Raw genomic sequence first — 20,893 nt, forward strand, 5'->3', positions numbered from 1 at the left:
AAACACCTTAAATTTGGGCCTACATGTTTGAATATATCCAATGCTCATTTTTCTAGGTGAAAAGATGATAACACAATTCCTATCTTCCCCCCCCCCCTTCTCTCTCTCTTCCAGGGCAAAATGTCCAGCTAACAACGGAGATGAATCGGTTGAAACAAGGAGAGAGTCGTTCCATAGCAACTATGCAGACCCATCAAGAAAGCATCATTCTCCTAGAAAAGGTACTAAACAAGATTATTAACACTTGACAGGGTAGGAGTTAGGTAATTCATGAAATAAGGGGCCCTCTTGACATATACTTTTGATACTCATCTGTGAGCCTTTTATTTATACACTGAAATCTAGATTTCTTAAATGTTTTCGTCAGAAACCATGCTTAGTTTGACGATTGTTTCAGAGATTTATTTGATTTAACAGTTTTTCACCTAGACTTTGACCTAATTTCACCTTAGATTAACAAATATTTGAATTTCATAACATAATTTATGATATCATTATCATCTGTTATACAAGGCCTCTTGGCTTTATTTATGCAGTTCCCCATTTAATTTTAATTTTTACTCTTGCTTGTAAATAGTATGTCATATCTTGCTTTATATGTATATATTTTTTTTTATCGAGAGTGAAATATATGCAAATTGGATTGAATTGAATATATGTTCTTTTTCTATTCAGACAAAAGCCAGTTTAGAATTTGATCTGAAGGCATTGCAGAATAAACACGAGCAAGTTGTAAAGGAACATAGGGATGCTATGGCAGCAGTTAATGCTGAGAAGAAGAGAATTACAAGATCACAAGAAGAAGGTAATTTATCTTCAGTCCCACGTACTTGGTATGAGGTTGGGTTTGGTGATCTTCAGTCCCAGATACTTGGTATGAGGTTGGGTTTGGTGATCTTGAGTCCCAAATACTTGGTATAAAGTTTAGTTTGAAGATCTTCAGTCCTAAGTACTTTGTATAAAGTTGGGTTTGAACATCTTCAGTCCCAAATACTTGGTATGAAGTTGGGTTTGAAGATCTTCAGTTCCAAATACTTAGTATGAAGTTGGGTTTGAAGAATTTCAGTCCCAAATACTTGGTGTAATAAGGAGACACTATTGCTATACATAATACAAAAAAAATTCAAGCTCAGAATCATTCATAACCTGAAACGCAATGAAGTAAAAATATTGAAATATATATCTGGAAATGGAATTTCATTTGGTATGTTAATTTGCTAGGATCATATTCATTAGTGAATTGTATTTTCTCTTGTCTATTACAGAACTTCAGAAGACTGTGATCCAAGAGAGGGAGATGAGGAACCAGGTGGACAAACAAAATTCTATTCTTGAGCTGGACCTCAAGCAAGCACAGCAGAAGATTGACAGGCTAGAAAATATGATCAAGATGGAGGAACAAAAGGTAGGTCTCAAAAGGGAAGATGGGGTGGTAAGGATGATGAGGATAGTGGAGGAGAAGATTGAGGCTCAGGATGAATGTGATGATGATGATGAGGAGGAGGAGGAGGGGGAGGATAATTTTAATGATGATTGTAGTGTTGATGATGATGATGGTGGTGGTGGTGATGATGATGACAATCATGATGACAATGATGATGGCAGTGATGATGATGATGGTTGTGGTGGTGGTGTGATGATGATGATGACGACGACGATGATTATGAGGAGGAGGATGATGATGATGATGATAATGAAGACGATCATGATGATGATGATGAAAGTGTTGATATGGTGATTTCAAGGATGAAAACACCTTTGTCCCATACCACCTTTCAAAGGGAACAACTCCAAGAGAACCCACCAAAAATATTAACTCTCCTTTGCCTCATCTTACAGACAAAAGAGAAGATGCTTCAACTTGAACAAGAGGAGCAGCGTCATCGCTTTACTCAGAACGACCTGAAGGCTTCCAAACAGACGAGCAGTGGCTATCAGACCGATATCAAGAGACTACGCAATGAGCTCAACACTGTCAAGGAACAAATAAAGAACTATGAGGATGCACTGGAGAAATCAAAGAGGTTAGGATCAATTGGGTTGTTTTGTGAAACCGGACTGATTGCAAAATGAAGAGCAGTCTTCTCATCAGTGTTGGAAGTTAACCAGACATTCAAGCATTTTGGTTCTAACTGCAAGTTTATATGGAAATTTTACATGTTTTTTTTTATAGAAAATTGACTCTGAAATGTAGGAACACTTTTTAGATAAGTCTCATGCAGAAAATAATTTGAAAAATAAAATGGATATCAAATTTGATCTATAATGAAAAAGGGGATGACTGGAAGTACATGTATGTATGTAATACAAATGAAGCTTTCTTGTCAAATATGTTGTAAAGAGTGGCAAATATTATTTAGTAAATGCATGCAGAGTGACCACCTGGGGGGCGTTTCATGAAAGGACTTGTCAGACGTTTTATCCGACAAGTCCCATTTTATCCGACAGTTACCATAGTAACAGTACCTCTCAGCCAATCAACATCAGAGAAAGATGTCAGATCTGACAACTTGTCGGATTAAAATGTTGATGAAACACTCCCCAGATCACAATGCTGAATCCAGGGTAAGGATTCTGGGATTATGCGAGTAGTTTGAGTCTTGAGCTGGTGGCTTTAATTGAATCATTGTTTTACCTTTTTTCTGTTCAGCATCGCCTCTCTGAACGCCTCACAAATCAGTGACCTTCAGGAACAGCTTGAAGCAGAACACACATTTACTGTAAGTTGGCCTGGGGCCCGTCTTACAAAGAATCGCAGTGATCCAATCAATCGCAACTATGGAAATCCAGCAAAGTTAACATATTAAATGCATATTTTTTTTTTTTTTTAATTCTAGATATGAATGTATATCCATAAATTTGTTGATTTCTTTACAATTTGGTGCGTTCTCCTTTGTTTACAAAGGACATTTTGCAAATTTCCTTTTTAAAAATTATGACACTAATGGATTTTCATAGAGTAACAATTGATTGGATCAATCGTAACTCTTTGTAAGACGGGGCCCTGATTTTGTTTTCTTCACTTTCTATGTATTACAGGAAATGGAATTGAGGGAGAATCTGATCATTCAAACTGAGACTGAGATTTTTTATGTTATGCAGCATTATTCTATACTCATCTACATGTACTTATATTACTGTTTCTTCTGTCTAATGCAAGTAAAGAAAAATATCGGTTGTAAGTAACTTTCTAAAAATAAATTCAAACAGAAAGCAAAATAATTACCGGAGCATATGTATACATACATTTTTTTAAAGTGCCAAATTATATTTTTGGTAGAAATTATGTAATTGCTGAGAAATAGAAAAAATGAGCATGGCATTCCAGCTCTATGTCTTTTTCCAAGCAGCAAAATTGCACTGTCCCACATGAGCATATCTGTGTTGGTGATCTTCATTGTGATCATTTTTGCAGCTTAGATTTCATGACTTTACCGAGTTGGTTTTCTGCAAAATAACCCGTTTCATAAAGCTGTTCGTAAGTTAAGAGCGACTTTAAGAACGACTGGTGATCCTTTCTTACGCGCTAAACCATCGCCAATGAATATACCATTTACCACAAGAAAGGATCACCAGTCGTTCTTAAAGTCGCTCTTATCTTACGAACAGCTTTATGAAACACCCACCAGATCTAGTATGATATGGTGACAACTAACCTTGATTTTAAAGCCTTTCTCATGAAGTGATTGTTTGCTGTAACTACATGTACCAGCCGCACAGAAACATTGTTTTTTCGCTCTAACTTACATGTACAGTAGCACTAACAGTTGGCCCAGTCATTGTAATGTCAAGTGTTTATCTAAGATGTAAGTAACGCTGTGTAACATTAGGCATCGTTAGGACATTACCGGTTTTAAGAGGCAGTCTGTTAGCACATTGTTAGTCCAAACAACATTTCTGTTGATGTATGGAATTGGTTTGCCTCTGTCTAGTTATTCGTCATTTTCATATTCCTTTTTTATTTGAACGATTCTTTTCTATTTTTTTTTTTTTTTTTTTCCCATAGGCTTTGTACAAAAGCCAGAACCAGGTGTTGAATGAAGAATTAATGGAATCTAAGCAGGAATATCAGCAGCTGAAACAGGATGTTCACCAGCTGAGCAACGAAAAGTAAGAGAAATATTTTATCATTGCTTAAGTCCCTCACTGCTACATGTACATGTACCTTAGCCATGAGAAACACGGTTTTAAGTAGGTAGTTTAGTATAGATGATGCTTTAATGAAGATAGTATGATTTCAGACTTGCACAGCGCAGGATCAGTTGGTCGTCAAAAGGCATTTCTTGTAAATGATGAATTCATGTACACTATTAACTCTGCATAATAGAAATTCACAACATTTTGTGAATTGTTTCCCAGTTCATTTGACCACATAGATAGATGGACTAGGTCCCATTGTTATACCCCATCCGTCCAACGCAAAAGTGGTTCAGTAACGGCACATGTTGTTGCTATTGCACGGTACAAGACATCAGAGTTGTGTCCCCTTTCGCTAGCATAGTGGATATAGTAAATTATACATTATAGCATAATAGAACATGATCACTTCACCCATTTGTCTAGGGCAGCATTATTCACCAAGTGGGTGAAGTTTCCCTGAGTCAACTACTTATTATGGATCAACTATATTTTTGAAATGTCTTTATACTTTGTAAATTTGGCTAAAATCAACTCATTTTCTAAATTCCTAATAGAAACAATTCTGCCGACCTTCATGCAAATATTTTCTGCCTTATGAATTTGTTTAACTGTGGGAAATTAAGATTTCTTACGACATTGCACTGAACAACAAATAAAAATTATTTTATTTTATAGTCAGTAAAATCAATTAATTTCTTTAACTCCTAATACTAGTAAGTGTCCATAGAATTCGGTGAAGCTTGTCAAAGTGTTTTTCTTGGTTTTGGTGCCTATAACATCTTATAATTTGTACTTACATGTAGTAAAATATGTTTCTTAGAGATTATTTAGGTAGGAAGGCTTACATGTATCACAAAATGTCTGTAGTTTTTGTTGAGATAGGTTTGATATTTAAAAAGCCAGGGCCTAACTCAAGAAAGATCCTCCATTTCTGTAAACGTTAGCAGATGTTGAACCTCGGAACTTTCTGTTTTATTATTGTTACACTTTGCAGCATTGCCCTTTTAAAAACTTCTTATGAACCACCTTGTTTGCCACTGTCGTGCAATTCGTTATGATTTGACTTAAGTTTCTGATCATTAAAATTTTTGAGCCATCCAAAAATTGTTTCTACAGAAAAAAAACGATTGCCATTACTGATAAGCTCTGACACAATCACTGCAATTACTCAACAATTCAGACAACGGTGTCAATTGTGGCACAAATCGTGACAGGGAACTACATGTAGTTATAAAAGGAAAGCGTAGATTACACTAGATAGTTTGCAGATTGTGGGTACAGTAGTTTGGTAATATTAATGAGGCTTGAGATATTTTATCTTTACAGTATTTGCAGGTTGCAGCGTACTAGTACATCTAGGTTAATTTCTGTTTTGTGTGATTAATGCTTTTAACCCCCTTTTTTCGTAAACTTTGCTCACTTTTGTAGAGAATCTTTGGCAGCTCAACTCGAGCTCACACTCACCAAAGCCGACTCCGAGCAGCTAGCTAGGTATGGTTCCGTTCCATTCAAACCATATTTCCTTAGCCACGCCCCCTTTGTACCAGTCCTTCTCTTCCATAATCTGCCAATTCCCTTTCCACTTTTTATTCATTTTCCAAACTCCACTTTTCATCATACTTAAACTCATCATCCGCCTTCCCTTTTACTTCTTACTGCCCCTTCCCCTTCTCTGTTTTACCAATTCTTCATATTTTATCTTATGATCTCTCTCCCCTTTTATTTTATTAGCTCCCCTCCCTCTCTTCCTTAATCTTACCAACTCCATGCGCCCTTTTTTATAACTCCCCCCTCCCTCTAATTTTATCAACTCCTGTTCTTTTTTTCCTTTTCTTTTTTGGGGGAGGGGGTAATTCTTTTCCAATCAAGATGACCCACTTTTCCCCTTTTTCTCACCAACTACCCCCTTCTCCATCTTTCCAATTTCAAATCCAAACATAATTCCATAACCCTGTCTATACAATCAATTCGTCATTGTTTACATTCATAGGTAATACTGATGATGATCGATAAAATTATGCTTAAGCATCACACTTGATATTATAGACTACATATCAAGAGTACAACAGGAACTACATGTAGACTCTCCGACCTGCTCTTGTTCAGAACAAAGTACAAAGTAATCCACTTTAACTAGAAAATCAACAAATCACAATGCCAGGATGTGAATGCAGATTTTCCCAGAAATAAGACATTGATTATAATGCTTTATGATCACCGCTATTTATTTGTGCAAATATGTGTTCACCTAAAATAGAAATGGAGTTCAAACTGTGCAGATAAAGCAAATGTAGTCTTGTACATCCTTAAACAGCTTTCTGTAGTAAAAGTAAATAGTGTAATGACTGCTAATAATACAAGCATAGAACTGAGATAAAACAATTAAGATCCCAGACAGATAATCCCACACTCTTGGCATCATTCAACTTGACTCATGATGTGATAATGAAGTCATTATGAAATCACATGTCATAACATTATTTTTGTCCGCACAACTTTATATGGCTACTCTGCGGACTTGAAGTGTATAATGCATACTTATTATCATAAGTGGCACAGTTTATTTTGCCATATGTATATGAAATTCAGATTTTCAATTTTTCCACAGTATTCAGAATACTATGAATTTTTAGTTTTATCACATAATAACAATGCATTTTAGTGTACATCGATATCTTCAACCTATTTCTTTACCTTAGGAGCATCGCTGAAGACCAGTATACTGACCTCGAGAAAGAGAAGACAATGGTAGAACTAGAATATAAAGAACAGATCCAGAGACAAAAGTCTACACTTAATGACAAGAATGGTCATATTAACAAGGTTAGTAGTAATTATATCCTTCTGCTTTGTGTTTTACTCATTGTGAAGCGGTTACTAGTCCTAATTATAACCCTCTGTTTTGTGTCCTATTCATCTTGAAGAGGTCGATAGTCCTGATTATATCCCTCTACTCATTCTACTCCACTCAAATAGGTTTATGGTACTGTATTTAATATCATGTTGCTATTAATTTAGTTTAGGAGTGGATACATGGGCTTCAAGGTGTATTCAAATTTTTTACCCCTAATTGGAAGAGGAGTTGTTGTGTCTGTCATATCTCTATAACGCAATGCCCTGATAAACAAAAAAGGACCCCCTATCGAAAGGTGAAAATATATATGTTTTACAACAATATTGTCTGTTACTTATTTGGTATTCTAAACATCAATTGTTTGATAACTTGTATCATATTTAGCTATCAAAATATCAATTTTTTGTGGGGTGTGGAGAAAAAGTGATTTTCCATTTTTGATTTTCACTGAGCTATTCAAATAATTTGAATATAGAAAAAGTTGTCTTAGCAAGGGTAGATGTGTGAACATTCCTATGCTATTTTTCTACTCGTTCTCATGAAGTAGTCTCGGGCACTAATGACTTGTCATCGTTCATACATACAGTATGAATTTAATTCGTAAAGATGCATGTATTTTGAAAGCGATTTATGGAATGACAACTATGAAGCATGCTCCTTTCTAATAGGAGATATTAGAAATTGAAATAGTAATAATTTACTGTAAATTTCTTATTTTTCCCACCATTTCTTTGGGGTCTTTGAAAATCAAATGACCAGGAAGTGAGTATGATGTTGAGTGTCGGACGTTTCTGCATGATTAATGATCAAAATGAGCATGGTAGTTTATGGATTGAGGAGGATTTGGGTTTGTTTAAATCTTTTTTTTTTACCAGAAGCAAACGTTTTAATGATAGAAATTTTGTTTGTTTGTTTTCATCACATTTCTTTCATGCTTTCTAATTTTTCCCCCTACTTTGTAATGATTTTTTTATTTTGATCTTTTGTTCAGTTATTCATTTAATACTTTGTACTACTCCTCTACCCCTCCCCTCCTCCAAAATATATTTGTTGGGAGGCAATGCCCCCTTCCCCCGACACTATAGATGATTTCTTTTGCCCCCTTTTTTTTTCTATTTCCTCTCTCCTCCATCTCCACCCCCTATGGATCTGTGTTGATGATTGTAGCCAGACCCTCCTGCCTCCATGGAAATATATGATTTTTTTTCCATAGTCATAGTTTTACATCTATATCATACATACATATATATATGTCATACATATATATATGTCTAGAGATCATTCTCATTCAGTAAAAAATGGGATATCCTTGGAAATTCGTTTTTGTAAGGAGTATTTTTTATAACAAGGTTGGGATTTTGATTTTCTCAACTTTGATTTTAATCAGTGATTTCTAGTATTCATTCATTTCATTTAAGGTTTCTTTTGATTTTTTTTACAGCAAAGAACAAATTTATTCTGTTCAGGAGAAGTAATAGTTTATGGTACCCCTTGTAATACCAGCTTCTAAATTGAACATATTCTTTTGAAATCAGTGATTATTCTGAGGTACATGGGTTTTTGCATGATGATTTTTTTTTAATTTGCGATTTAAATACTTTTCCTGACCTGTACAACCTACTGAGATGATCTTATGCTGAGAAGAAAATGATTTTATTTTTTTTCTCTAACATTGAGTGCTGAAACTTTGTGCATGGAAAAAAAAAACAATGCAAGCAAGTATGATTTACAACAAAAAAATACATTAAAAACACCTTTTAGGGATAAAAAAAAAATTGAACTGATAGCAATTTAAAGTTGTTTACACTGTATACACAAAACAATTGAGAGTGATGCAGAAAATCTGAAGGCTAGAAAAAAAATATTTTTATTTGATAATTTGAAAGTGTTGAACATTTTTATCATGCTTTTATGTAAAATGTTTGGTAATTCAATTGCCAGTCATTTCATAATCTGTTTTCATCTAGTTCCTAAACCATACTTTGTTATTTTGTTTGGTACAGTTTGAGAGTGAATGTAATCATGTAAGTAAACATGAGATAATAGAGAATATGCACATAGATCCAACATAGTCCAACTCCATTAGGATGTCATAGTTTTCTTTCATAACTTTTTTTACATTCACGAGAGTCACTCGATTTTACCTCATTGGACACTGAACAACATTCTGGGTGTGCATGTGAGAACACTGAATTGTAATTACATGTACAAATTTAACTTTTATGAACCTAGGGTACAGTTTCCAAAGCTGATTGTAAATTTATTCATGCTTTTACGAACAACATTAATTTGAAGTGACAAACCTTTGAGAAATGTATAATGTGTTAAAAAACGCTTGCTAAGAGTATTGATGTACATGTAAGCTTACATCTGCATATTTCAAATTTTGCTGACGAGATAATTGGAGTCCTGAATCACTTTCATGCACATTTTATCTTATCATATCATGAATATGAACCATATAAGGGAAATCTTTTTAACCAGAGATATTGATGACATGCACATCATGATTGAGTATGCACAGTACTTGAATATCATTTCCAGTCTGATGTTGAGCTACATGTACACATATTTATTTTAAATTTGTAATCTTAAAATCAAACATTATTGACTTAAAATCTAGCTGCGATGCTATTTGCAAAACAAAAAGTTATACATGTAGTTCAGGGGTTTTGAAAATATTTGTATGAGATTAAAGCCAACTGTACATGGAGGTAGAATAGTCAACATGTTGGTTTACAAAAGCCTACCTTTAATCATTCAAGAAAACAAATGAAAAATTTATATAAAGCACAATGCATTTTTATTTTAAGGGAGTATATATTAAAGGTACTGTATATAGATTATATTTGAAAAGTTGACATACATGTAGCAAGATGCACTTTATTCTTTGCATACATCTCAAACATTCATATATGCACAAGACATCGCACTTTTATCACAGTATTTTATAACAGTATAGCAATGGCGTGCATTCATGACGTCTTATCTAGAAACTTGTTAGCACCATGTCAGATACATGTGCTTGGGCAAAAATTTAAAGCTTTTTAGAACTATTTGTCATAGGGATAAATAGCTATGACATCACACTTGTAGAGGGTGCTTCACAAAGATTTAAGTTTGACTAAAAATTGCACAACTCAGTTACATGCGAAATAGATTAGGGTTTTGGTCACATATGGGATACAGATCTACCGAGTACATGTATGAATCACTGGTAGTATGATTTATTATATACATATAGATTATGTGCGCATTGGCCCCTTTTGTAATTCTTAGCTCTTTGTGAAACACCCCCTATATTCTAAAAAAACACCGGCATTATTATAAATAATCTTACACTGAAAAATTCTTTATTTTAATGTAGTTTCTTGCTTCATTTTTTCTTGCACTTACAAAAACACAGGTATAACTGCATTCACAATATACATGTACAGTACCCAGACAGTATTTAATAGACACGGTAGACTTGAATTCTTTCTAAAATTATGTATCCACCCAGTTATAAATATTTGTCCGTGCAAGAATCAAATTTATATCAGGGGTTTACGAAAGATTTTCTGTGGCTTTGTTAAACTTACCGTGACCATATCCTTTTAGCCAGGGTCCCCAGCCTTATTAGTAGGTTCAGCGAGTTACATTCCAATTCCAATGGTGAATAGAGCATTAGAACAGCAATTTTGGCTCATATTGATTGATCACATGAAATATTTTCCTTGTGTATATTCAACTCTACTTTCTTCCTGATTTTATATAAGTTTCAAAATTTTGGTCATGGAAATAAAACAAACCATCACTTCTTTCATCAAACACATTCTTGATACCCATGGGATTTGGGTACAAATGCAGTGTGAGCAAAGTCTTGCACCATGCGTGGTATCAATGGTCAGCCATCCAACTATTAGATGGTACCAAATTTGAGTTGCAGGGGTAGTTCGGTCTTGAGATATAAGACCAGACTTGAGAGATATTGTTTTTCGTTGCAATGATGCAACATTGGTGGTGAGTCACGCTGGCAGTATGTCACAATCTATTACTATTATTTATTTTTTGGTTATTTACAGCTTGAGGAAGAGAAGAATCAACTGAATAACAGGATAATGACCCTCAACTCCGAGAAGGATGAACTCAACAAGAAACTAGAGGATGCGGTGGAAGGTAGGTCAAGTAGCCATTGCTAGGTGTGATTGTGATTTCTAGGAATGTATGAATGCTTATAAGCAAGCCAACATAGGACAAATGGCTTAATGTCCTTTCCGAGGGATGTGGTAATGAGAATAAATGTTTTATTGAAGGGCAGTAGTGCACCATGTGGTATTGGAATGTGTGTCATTGGATTGCTATGCCACCGCTCTCCCGACTGAGCTTTCGTACATGTACCTCCTGGTGATGAAAAGTCTCCCTGAGCTGCAGTACCTTCTACATGTAGTTTGGGAAATGTAGAGCTTGGAAATCTTTGTTTAAAGTGATATATAAATTATTAGTACTTCACTGTAGGGTTTTAGAGGCAGCATTATCTGAAAGTTGTGTTGCGGTCATCTTAGAAAGACAAAATATCAAATCATTCCTTATTTTGTTGTCATCAGAGGACAAGGGGGCACTGGAAAAACATGATGGTACAAATTCACCAAGGAGGTTTGATTTTCCTGGGTTTTTTTTTTCAAGCTTTGGCACAAATATCATACAATCCATTACTATTGTCCGACAGAATCCTCTCAGATCAATATTTGTGATATGTTGGGGTATCTTCCCTCATGCAATCCATTTCCATTGTCTCGCCCTCACAGCACAAGACTCGCTGGAGACCAAGAACGCTGACCTGGAGAAACAGATGGAGCACAACAAGAAGCTCTTTGCCGAGGAGAAGCTGAAGAAGGAGCAGGCCGTCAGCAAGCTGGCCGAGATCATGAGCCGACACGAGTTCACCAAGTCAAGGAAGGGTAAGAAGGTCAGTCAAGCCCAACTGAGCCAGAAGGAGAAGGAGTGCCGGAAGCTCCAGCAGGAGCTCAACCAGGAGAGGGATAAATACAGTCAGATGGTCACCAAGTTTACAAAGGAGAAGGAAGAACTCACTGTGGTAAGTTTTGGTGTTCTGGGATGGGATCACATTTTGCAGGCTTTGTCCTTGGCCGACCCATGTGTACAAAATTTGGTGGAGAACTTTTTTTTTTTCATCGGCCTCGACTTCATCCCTGATGTGTACTTTAATCGGTCAGATGTGAGTAATTTCAAAGCAATGCAATACAGATACTTTTCCCAGGGACAAAGTGCAGAGTAAAACAAATTTAGACATCAAAAAACAAAATTTAAGAATGAAGTTACTGATAGGTGGCAAGCAGATATATATTCATATTCGGAGTTCATATAGTCCAGTAATATTGTATGATAGAAAGTTCACTATTTATTATAGTAAATTGTATAACGCCTACTTAGCTTGTTGTACGCGAGCAAATGGGAGGCTGAATGTCAAACATTCGTACCATTCCACACGTACCATCCAAAATGTACCGTCCATAATGTACCTTGCACGGGTCAGGAAAAGGTGACGTCACTATAAAAATTAGGATTCAACGCATTGCATGCACTTAGTAAATGCAGACGTGCAGGGCCTACTGGCTCAATGCGCATTGCCATCAACCGATATTCTCCCCATTCATTTAACACGGGGTTTACCCTCCAAAAATCGAAAGTTATATTGTACATTTGTGCAATACAACTTTTTGAATGGAGGTCACGTGGTACCAATCTAGCCAATCACAGCTCGTATTTTACTACCACTATGTACTATACATACACACGCAAATTAATTCATGTTTCCTCTTCTTTCAGCAATACCAAGATGAGTATGCCAAGCATTATGAGCTCCAGCTTGATTTGGACAGCCGAGATAGTGAGCTTGAACAACTCCAGCAGCAGATTAAAAACCTTACAGCTTTACAGGCTTCTGATATTGGGAGTATCAACAGTGCTGGTGAGGCGGAGAATGGCCAGGGTATGTTGAACAATGCGGCTCTAATGAATACAACATTCTTGCATAGATTAGATTATAATTTACTTCTAATTTGGTTATAAAATCATTATGTTGTGATGATGTGCAATATTTAGGGAATGTAATATTATTACATATTACAATTTATTAATAGGTAGATACATCCATTTTTCTTATACATAATACAAATCATTTATGATGTTTCTGATATAGGGATGTAATTGCAATTTCACATTAAAAATTATTTTTTTGGTATCCCGACCAAAATGAAAACAACTGTATTTTTGAGTTTTTTGGTGTGAAATCATTTTTTTTTTCATGCATGGAATGGGCTGGGAATTTCAGGATATAAACTTTTTAACTTTGGCTTTTTTTAAAAGGGTAATTGAGTATTACTTCGAGCGATTATTAAATATTTTCCAAAATAAATGTACATTTTCACAAAATATATCTCCCCTCCCCCCCCCACGCAAAAAAAAAGAATAATAATAATAAAAATACAAATGAAAAAATTAATGGTCACTTCAGTTTAGCAGATTGAAATGTTAGCTAACACTCCAATATAATTCACATTATTGAACTGTGACTAAGGCTTTATACAGACTTTAATGTACAATGTACAATATAAATTTTCTATTATATGAATGATTTTGGAGATTTTATTATCTTTGTATTTTAAGGTGGTAGACTAGAGGGTTGGTTATCTTTGCCCGGTAAGAACCTTCGCCGCCATGGTTGGAAGAAACATTTTGTTGAAGTGAGTTCGAAGAAGATCCTTTTCTACGATTCGGAGGAACAGAAGGAGAAAAAGAAGCCTTATCTGGTGCTAGCAATAGAGTAAGTTTCCATTTGAACTTCAGAAGATATATTAGTAAAATAAACCTTATCTGATGCTGATGCATTTGAGGAAGTTTCCATTTGAACTTCAGAAGATATTGTAGTAAAAGAAACCTTTTCTGATGCTAGCAATAGACCAAGTTTCCATGTGAACTTCAGAGGATATTATAATAGGAAAAGAAATCTTGTCTGGTGCTAGCCAGAATGTTAGTTTCCATATGAATTTTAAGCAATATATTAGCAAAAATGAACTTTATCTGATGCTAGCAAAAGAGTAAATTCCCATTTGAATGTCAGATTATATGTTATGAATATATTCAATCTGAAAAGGGGAGCAGTTTAAACTTTGTGATTTTTTTAAATTGTTTTATTCATCAGATTCCTGTTGACTTTTGTGCACAATTAAAATACCATTCTTGGACAGTGTTTAATAAAATATAATGATAATAACGTTTTATTTACTCAGGGTAACCACTTCAGTTTATAGAAAACTGCTGTTGAAAGATTCTTCATTTCGTTATGATCTATACAAGTGTTGAAAATGGTCTGCATTTTGTCATTACCTATACTACGTAGTAAACTCTTCCATGTGCGAGCTGTGACTCAGGGTGATGTCATCAGAGCCGAAGCGAGAGACATCCCAAGAATCTTCCAACTACTCTATGCAGGGGAGGGTGAGAACAGGAGGGTCGTCCCTGACGAAGCAAATGAAAATCCAGAGGTATGTGTGAACATGGACCTATTACGAATGGACATTCAACGAGAGCATTTTATGACCACCACCTGTTTCTAGCTGTCAAAATCGCTGTCTAACCCTTAACTTTCTCTTTACGCGGTTTTTACGACGACCGCCCGGGGCGATTGTTTACACAAGCTCCTTTCGGCCATTGATCGTCACCGATCGATCACTGGCCCTCTTTCGACCAAAGACGGTCATGTTTTAGCCCCGATTGCCAATAGGGAAAGTCCCTACATTACCTAGAATGCAATGCGCAATTCATATCCGGTTTTTCAGTTCATTATTTTAGGCTGTCTATAATGTGCGATTGTCGTCTGACCATAAAAAAAAATCCCGTTAAATTTCTTCAATCCTGTGGAATTTTATGCCCAAATGAAAATCAACTTCTGACCGAAGGTAAGCGCTACCATCGACAGCAATACTGTCCGAAAAAGATGCATTTTAAAAGTTTTTCCGCACATTTCTCCGTCAAATTTCAACTGCTTTTTTTCCGTAGATATACGGATCTGCAAGGTGATGTCGATGCATTTCATGTGCGGTTGTTTGCGATGTACGTAAAAAATATGTTTATGCACGCCTGTTTTCTTGTTTCTGCTATCATTTTCATAGCGCTAACGTTCGCTGCTGTGCGTTGCTTTTGATAATGTGAACGAACAACATTGCAATGGGTAGGAGCAGCGTACAATTAATTTCCGCTGTCCATCAGAGAGAGCGAGTTTTACGACCGGCTTGATGGGCGTCAGCTGCCAGCACTCTGTTTATAAAAGGATTAGCGGTGACGGTCATAGGCCCAAAGGAGGGGATTCGTTGAATGTCCATTCGTAATAGGTCCATGGTGTGAAGAATGTGCATGTACATGTATATGTGTGTCAGAAGCAGGGAAAAAAATTAATAATAATTTTCGGGGGCTACTTTTCACAGCCTTCCGCCTAAATCTGCAACATTGGATAAGCTTTAACATTGCAGTTAATTCATATTTTCCAAGGCTCTATTGACCAAAAATTTGGGGGTTGAAATTTCCCTGAACTCCTGTCTGTTTTTTCCCTGGTCAGAAGGGCATTTCATTTGTAGTCATTTCAGTCAGTATTTCTCTCCTTTCTCTCTTGTACCACAATGGCACTTCCTCTTTCCACTTCTATCTGTCTTTTTTTTTCCTCATTTCTCATTTAGACAAACTTACTGCTTTCCCTTTTCACCATCTTTTCCTTCTAAACTTCCATAACCTTCATTTTGAAATGAAATTATAATTCCGAGTCGCGATAAATCACAGGAAAAGCCCCAAATATTTTTGTGGAATAGCGCTGTCGTTGTCCATTGTCTTGAGATTTTTATATTGGGTGCCATTTACGTTCAACGTGGTGCAGCACTACAAAACAGACAATAGGAAGAGCACATAATACATGGCCTGCACAGAGTGCACACAGTCCAAGCAAGACTAAAAAAATGGTACCCAGTCACGTGGTTAAATGGATGAGAAACCTGTTTGGCTCTACATACTGCCGGTGCGTGCAATAATGTTTCAAGAGGGAACCCTAACAATTTTAATTCATAAGCATCAGTACATGTTTTGCAAGTAGTAAAAACAAATGAATATTTTCTTCTACATTACTACGGTGTTGGCTTAAGTGTACCTCGGGATGCTTATGACTATAGTCATCATTATCACAGCTTGACCGATTTTCTTCAAAATCTCAGGTGATTCCTGTCTGATCTAAAGGTTTGCAATTATGGTTAGCTGCAAGAAGAAACAAAAAATATTCTTTGATCCAGAATGGAGTTAAACAATCCATTAAAAAAAAAAATTGTCTTTTTTACTTTGTCAACAGGGAGATGAGGATGGCACTATTGTACACAAGAATCATAAGTTTACTGTTGTCCATTACCACATGCCTACCACGTGCGAGTGCTGTGGTAAAACCCTCAGTCATCTCGTCAGGCCTCCACCTTCTTTGGAATGTAAATGTAAGTACTTACAAACCAATGCTATTATGCTTGAATGGGGGGAGGGGGAAGTATTTATTTTGCAAATGAAGATGAAAAGCAAGAAATATATAGCAATTCAGAGAACAAAGAATTAACAGAAACGGCAGAAAGAGTTAACTAACAATAAGCCTTCCGCCCCATTTCAATTTGTTATAAATATAGATTGATGTACATAGTACTTGATTTAAAAAATAAAAAAAATTATGTCTATATTGGATGAAAGCTGTGACTTCCTCAACAAAATCTGCATTTATATTTTGTTAAAGCAGAAAAGATGTATTTTAGAAGTATAGCAATGGTGGCAACCCTCTTTGTCCAAAACAGTCTCCTAATTCCTGTAGAGAAATCTTTAAATGCGAAAGAAGATTGGTACATGTACTTATGATGTAATGATTTGCTTTGTTGTTTGTAGTTTCCTATTTTATAATATTCACATTTTGTGTGTCTGCTGTACATGTATGTAAACATACATTTGTTATGTGTCCTTAATTAATTTCCCTTCCCATTTTTTTTAGGGGGGGGGGGCTTTTATTTGTTTTATACAGTGTTTCCTAGTTGATTTTTTTTTTATTAGACTGGACTTGAATGAATCATATCACATTGAATGTAATCCAAGAAACAGCTTGTTAACAGCTTTCTTTATTTTTTACCAAAAAATGCTGCTCAGATCTTATACTGCTAAACTGCAAAATTCATTGATATTTACTTGACTTGTTTAGGAACACACTGCAGTCTGTATTTACACTATCTTTACTTTTGATATTGGCATACTGTCATTTATTCATCTGTAATCTTTGTTTAATTGCTTTCTTATTGTATTGCAGTATGTCGCTTAAAAGTACACAAGGAACATTATGACAAGCAAGAAGAATTTTGCCCTCCATGTAAAGGTAAGTGGCATCTCATTTTAATGTCGTCTCGAGGCTTTAGGGAAAGGAGATAGTACGAGAGGGGGGAGAGGTGCAGAGAAGCGCAACTTATGGAATTTTACCAACTTCATAACTTATGATAAGTAACATTTGTCAGTTGATGATGTATGGTCCGTAGACTAGATTATCCAGCATGCGCATTGGAATTTTTCAACAACCATTTTGCTAGTTTAAGACTTGATTTTGCAGTTGTATGCTACTCTATACTGCAGCGGTGCCCAGGAATTAACATCGTTATGTGTTGTTTTGTCAAAATAAACTTTGAAATATATGATGAGCATTTGTTTTTGTTTTTTTGTAAATACAGAATGAACATGTTTTTTTCCATGTAGCTAGAGGAAAAAAAAGAAGATAATTTAATGATACCATTTAATGAAAGCACCAGGTCGTTATTAACAGTGAATGAACAACACCTGGGGGTATTTCATGAAAGTTGTTGGCACTGACTAAAATGTCTTATCATTACTATTGGAAGTACCATTGGCCTACATGTATTTCATAAAAACTTACTAGTATTGTAAATTTGCCATTATTGTAACTTTCATTGAAACCTTGATTGTGATTGACTGCTGAGCCCTGTTACCATGGTAATTGACATAATGGCGAAGTTAGAATAGTTGTTTCTCTATATGAAACAAGGCCTCAACCGATTTTTTGATAGTCTCGACTCCTCTGTGCATCCATGAAAGGCATGATTAGTTTCTAATCTGAATTTTTTTCTCTTCCCTTGCAGTTAACATCGACGCAGAGACAGCCAAGCATATGTTACTCATGGCAAACTCCAAAGAAGAACAACAAAGATGGATCAGTAAACTTGCGAAACAGATCCAAGATAAAAGAGTGTCATTGCCAAGAACTTCATCTATAGGCTCCTCTCCAAGGTAAGCTCTATGGTGTCTGTGATTTGGCAAATCGGTGTATCTATTTTTATGTACTTTGAATTGGAAGTCAGATGGTGAAGTTAAAGATAATTTTCAGGGGAGTGTATCATCAACATTTTTGTCCAACAAGCTGTGAGATCTGACAACTTACCTCGATTTGAATTGGCTGAGAAGCTCTGTTACTATGGTAATTGTCGGACATGTCCTTTCATGGAAAGCTCCCTAGGTCAAATATCAAAGTTTACCTGCAAGGTTCTCATATGACAGTTAACTTCGCAACCCTCACTAACTCATTAACTAACTTTGGTTTGTAGATGAACTTAGGGGACCTACATGTACGTGTAATGCCGTCATTAGAGGTACATGTAACATTGTCGGGTCAAGGTCATTTGAAGTCAGACATTCAAGTTTACCTGCCAGAATTTCTTGTAAAATCAAACTTGATTAGGGATGTACTTGGGGAAGCCTTCATGTTATGTAGTCATGGATGGGCAAGACACTATCTAAATTTTGCCTTGTTGTGAAAGTTTGTACCATTGGGTCGTATAGAAAAGTTAGTGTCCCTAATTTTCTTCTTTTTTTGTTATCCTTTACCCCCCTGTTTTGGGACTTTCAATTTTGACAGGAATGCAGGTCCATGCAATTCTAAACTTTTTTTTGTACTCTTGAAGTTTTTTTTTAATGGTGTCTCAAATGTCTGAACACTGGTAAATGTTGCTGAGCCTTGTGGCATCATATCTGAATTGAGCTTGAACTTTTTTTTCGCTTTGACATGCTCTGTTTTTATCATATATTTTTTGTTTACCTATTATTTCTGTTTATGCATGCACATATCCAGAATTGTCACTTAAATTCTACTTGTTCTACTTCTTGCTTGCATCACTTTGATCAGGAACGTTGTGGTACAGAACCGTCGCGTCAGTCAACCGGCTCGCGTCACTTCGTCTTCAAGCATGAACAGAGGGAGGTAGCCACGCCCATCTCATGTCACATGACTACACCATGTGACAGCATGTTTTTTGTAAGCGAGCAACCGGAAATGAACTGTGACCTAGTGATTTGCATGCCAGTGAGCCTGGGCTTCAAGTGATGATGTGTAGGAAGAAGCAGCTCTATATCACCAAGGGATACCTTGCCTTTCATTTTGTTGATTCTGGTTACACCAGAGTGGTCAAGGGTATCACCGTACAGCATCTGCCACTGAAGATATCGCTCAAAGGACAGTATTCGTTAGACCAGACTGTGGAAGAATCTTCCTGTTTGCGTATTTCTGCTCTGAGATCTGCATCCCAGGTCTAAGTTCTATCAATGATTGTTCATTAGTGTCTTTGAGAATGCCCATCGGGGAGACTTGTCATGTTATTGACATAATGGACTCTTCATTATTCTTTCAGCGCACCTTCGACTGGCTGAGCGAGGGCGTCCGTCAAGTCAAGGTCTGTTACCATTGCCAAAGCATTCTGTGTTGCTGCACACAACGGTAACAAGATGCACTAGTTTCTGTGTGTGTGTTAAGCTTGCAATCTTTGAGAAACTAAACTTCTCTTGTACATGTAGATCTACATATAAAAGCTTGCAAATGTACAGAGCATGTGGTTAAAAAATGCTCCCTCTCTCATTCACTCACATTTGCTTGTCTCTATAGACAATGTTGCATGCATTTTCTGAAAAAATAGATGAACTATCTACTGAACATTAGTGCCTTGAATTATACAGTCAACACTGTTGATGGAGTCATTTGTGGGATATTAGAAAATGGTCATTAATGACAGAAGTCTAAATTAAAGAGGGCCTATGGCACTTATTGAGTGAACACTGTCAAATTGGTTAACCCATTGACTTCTAGAGTCTGTAATTCCCACAGGCTTTAATTAGGACATTTCTGTTCCAGTAGGCAAGTTGGTAACTATGAGTTACTAGGTAGGTGTCTTTGGTCTACTGTATGTTGAATGTAGATCCAACAAGTTTTATTTTTTTGTAATGATACATGGATCTTTTGTGTCCATTATTAATATCATACTTAAATCCCCAGATCATCTGATGTATACATAAAATAATCTTGTGCTTCTTCCCTGCACAGATGTGTTCATGCTAGAACTGTTTAACAGAGAGATATCCCGACATTCATCTGAAGTGAAGTTTGAATTCAAATTTTTTTGTTTGCCTCAGTGACAAGACCTTGTATCTCAATTTTCAAGGGATTTTACTCATCGAGGCAGTCACTGATTTGATTTCCTGAAATTATGACTTATTGTTCTTGTCAATTTGAAGAGAGAGAACAGATAAATTTAAATCTTAGAAAAGGAGTGTACCTCTATTTAAGTTAGGTCTAAACTCGTTATAAAGGAAAAAATCCCCAACATCATGATGATACAGGGTAAACTGCTTCATTGGACGCAGTTTGTAACCGCCATGTTTCTTTGTTTTTTATTCACTTGCCAGATCATAATTTTTGTTAAGGGTACAAAATGTTGCTCCCTGAGAAACAATATATAACAATTGATTATTTTCATTTTATCATTTGGAAAGGGATTTACTCTC

At 35.9% G+C, this 20,893-nt stretch overlaps 1 protein-coding gene across 1 annotated transcript in view; it reads left to right on the top strand.

The window, feature by feature from the left end:
• The window catches only part of LOC129280422 (rho-associated protein kinase 2-like), a 45,128-nt gene extending 24,235 nt beyond the window's left edge, over positions 1–20,893 (top strand). The window contains exons 18-34 of the mRNA XM_064112171.1: positions 115–221; positions 676–805; positions 1,266–1,405; positions 1,840–2,024; positions 2,651–2,720; positions 4,007–4,110; positions 5,569–5,631; positions 6,840–6,963; positions 11,059–11,152; positions 11,782–12,071; positions 12,824–12,986; positions 13,664–13,820; positions 14,397–14,541; positions 16,386–16,521; positions 17,367–17,432; positions 18,205–18,352; positions 19,245–20,893. Of these exons, the coding sequence (XP_063968241.1) occupies positions 115–221; positions 676–805; positions 1,266–1,405; positions 1,840–2,024; positions 2,651–2,720; positions 4,007–4,110; positions 5,569–5,631; positions 6,840–6,963; positions 11,059–11,152; positions 11,782–12,071; positions 12,824–12,986; positions 13,664–13,820; positions 14,397–14,541; positions 16,386–16,521; positions 17,367–17,432; positions 18,205–18,352; positions 19,245–19,323 (2,201 nt within the window). The 3' untranslated portion in view covers positions 19,324–20,893. The remainder of the gene's footprint in view (positions 1–114; positions 222–675; positions 806–1,265; positions 1,406–1,839; positions 2,025–2,650; positions 2,721–4,006; positions 4,111–5,568; positions 5,632–6,839; positions 6,964–11,058; positions 11,153–11,781; positions 12,072–12,823; positions 12,987–13,663; positions 13,821–14,396; positions 14,542–16,385; positions 16,522–17,366; positions 17,433–18,204; positions 18,353–19,244) is intronic.

This window comes from Lytechinus pictus, chromosome 17, assembly GCF_037042905.1.
Source record: "Lytechinus pictus isolate F3 Inbred chromosome 17, Lp3.0, whole genome shotgun sequence".
In the NCBI taxonomy this organism is placed as follows: Eukaryota; Metazoa; Echinodermata; class Echinoidea; order Temnopleuroida; family Toxopneustidae; genus Lytechinus; species Lytechinus pictus.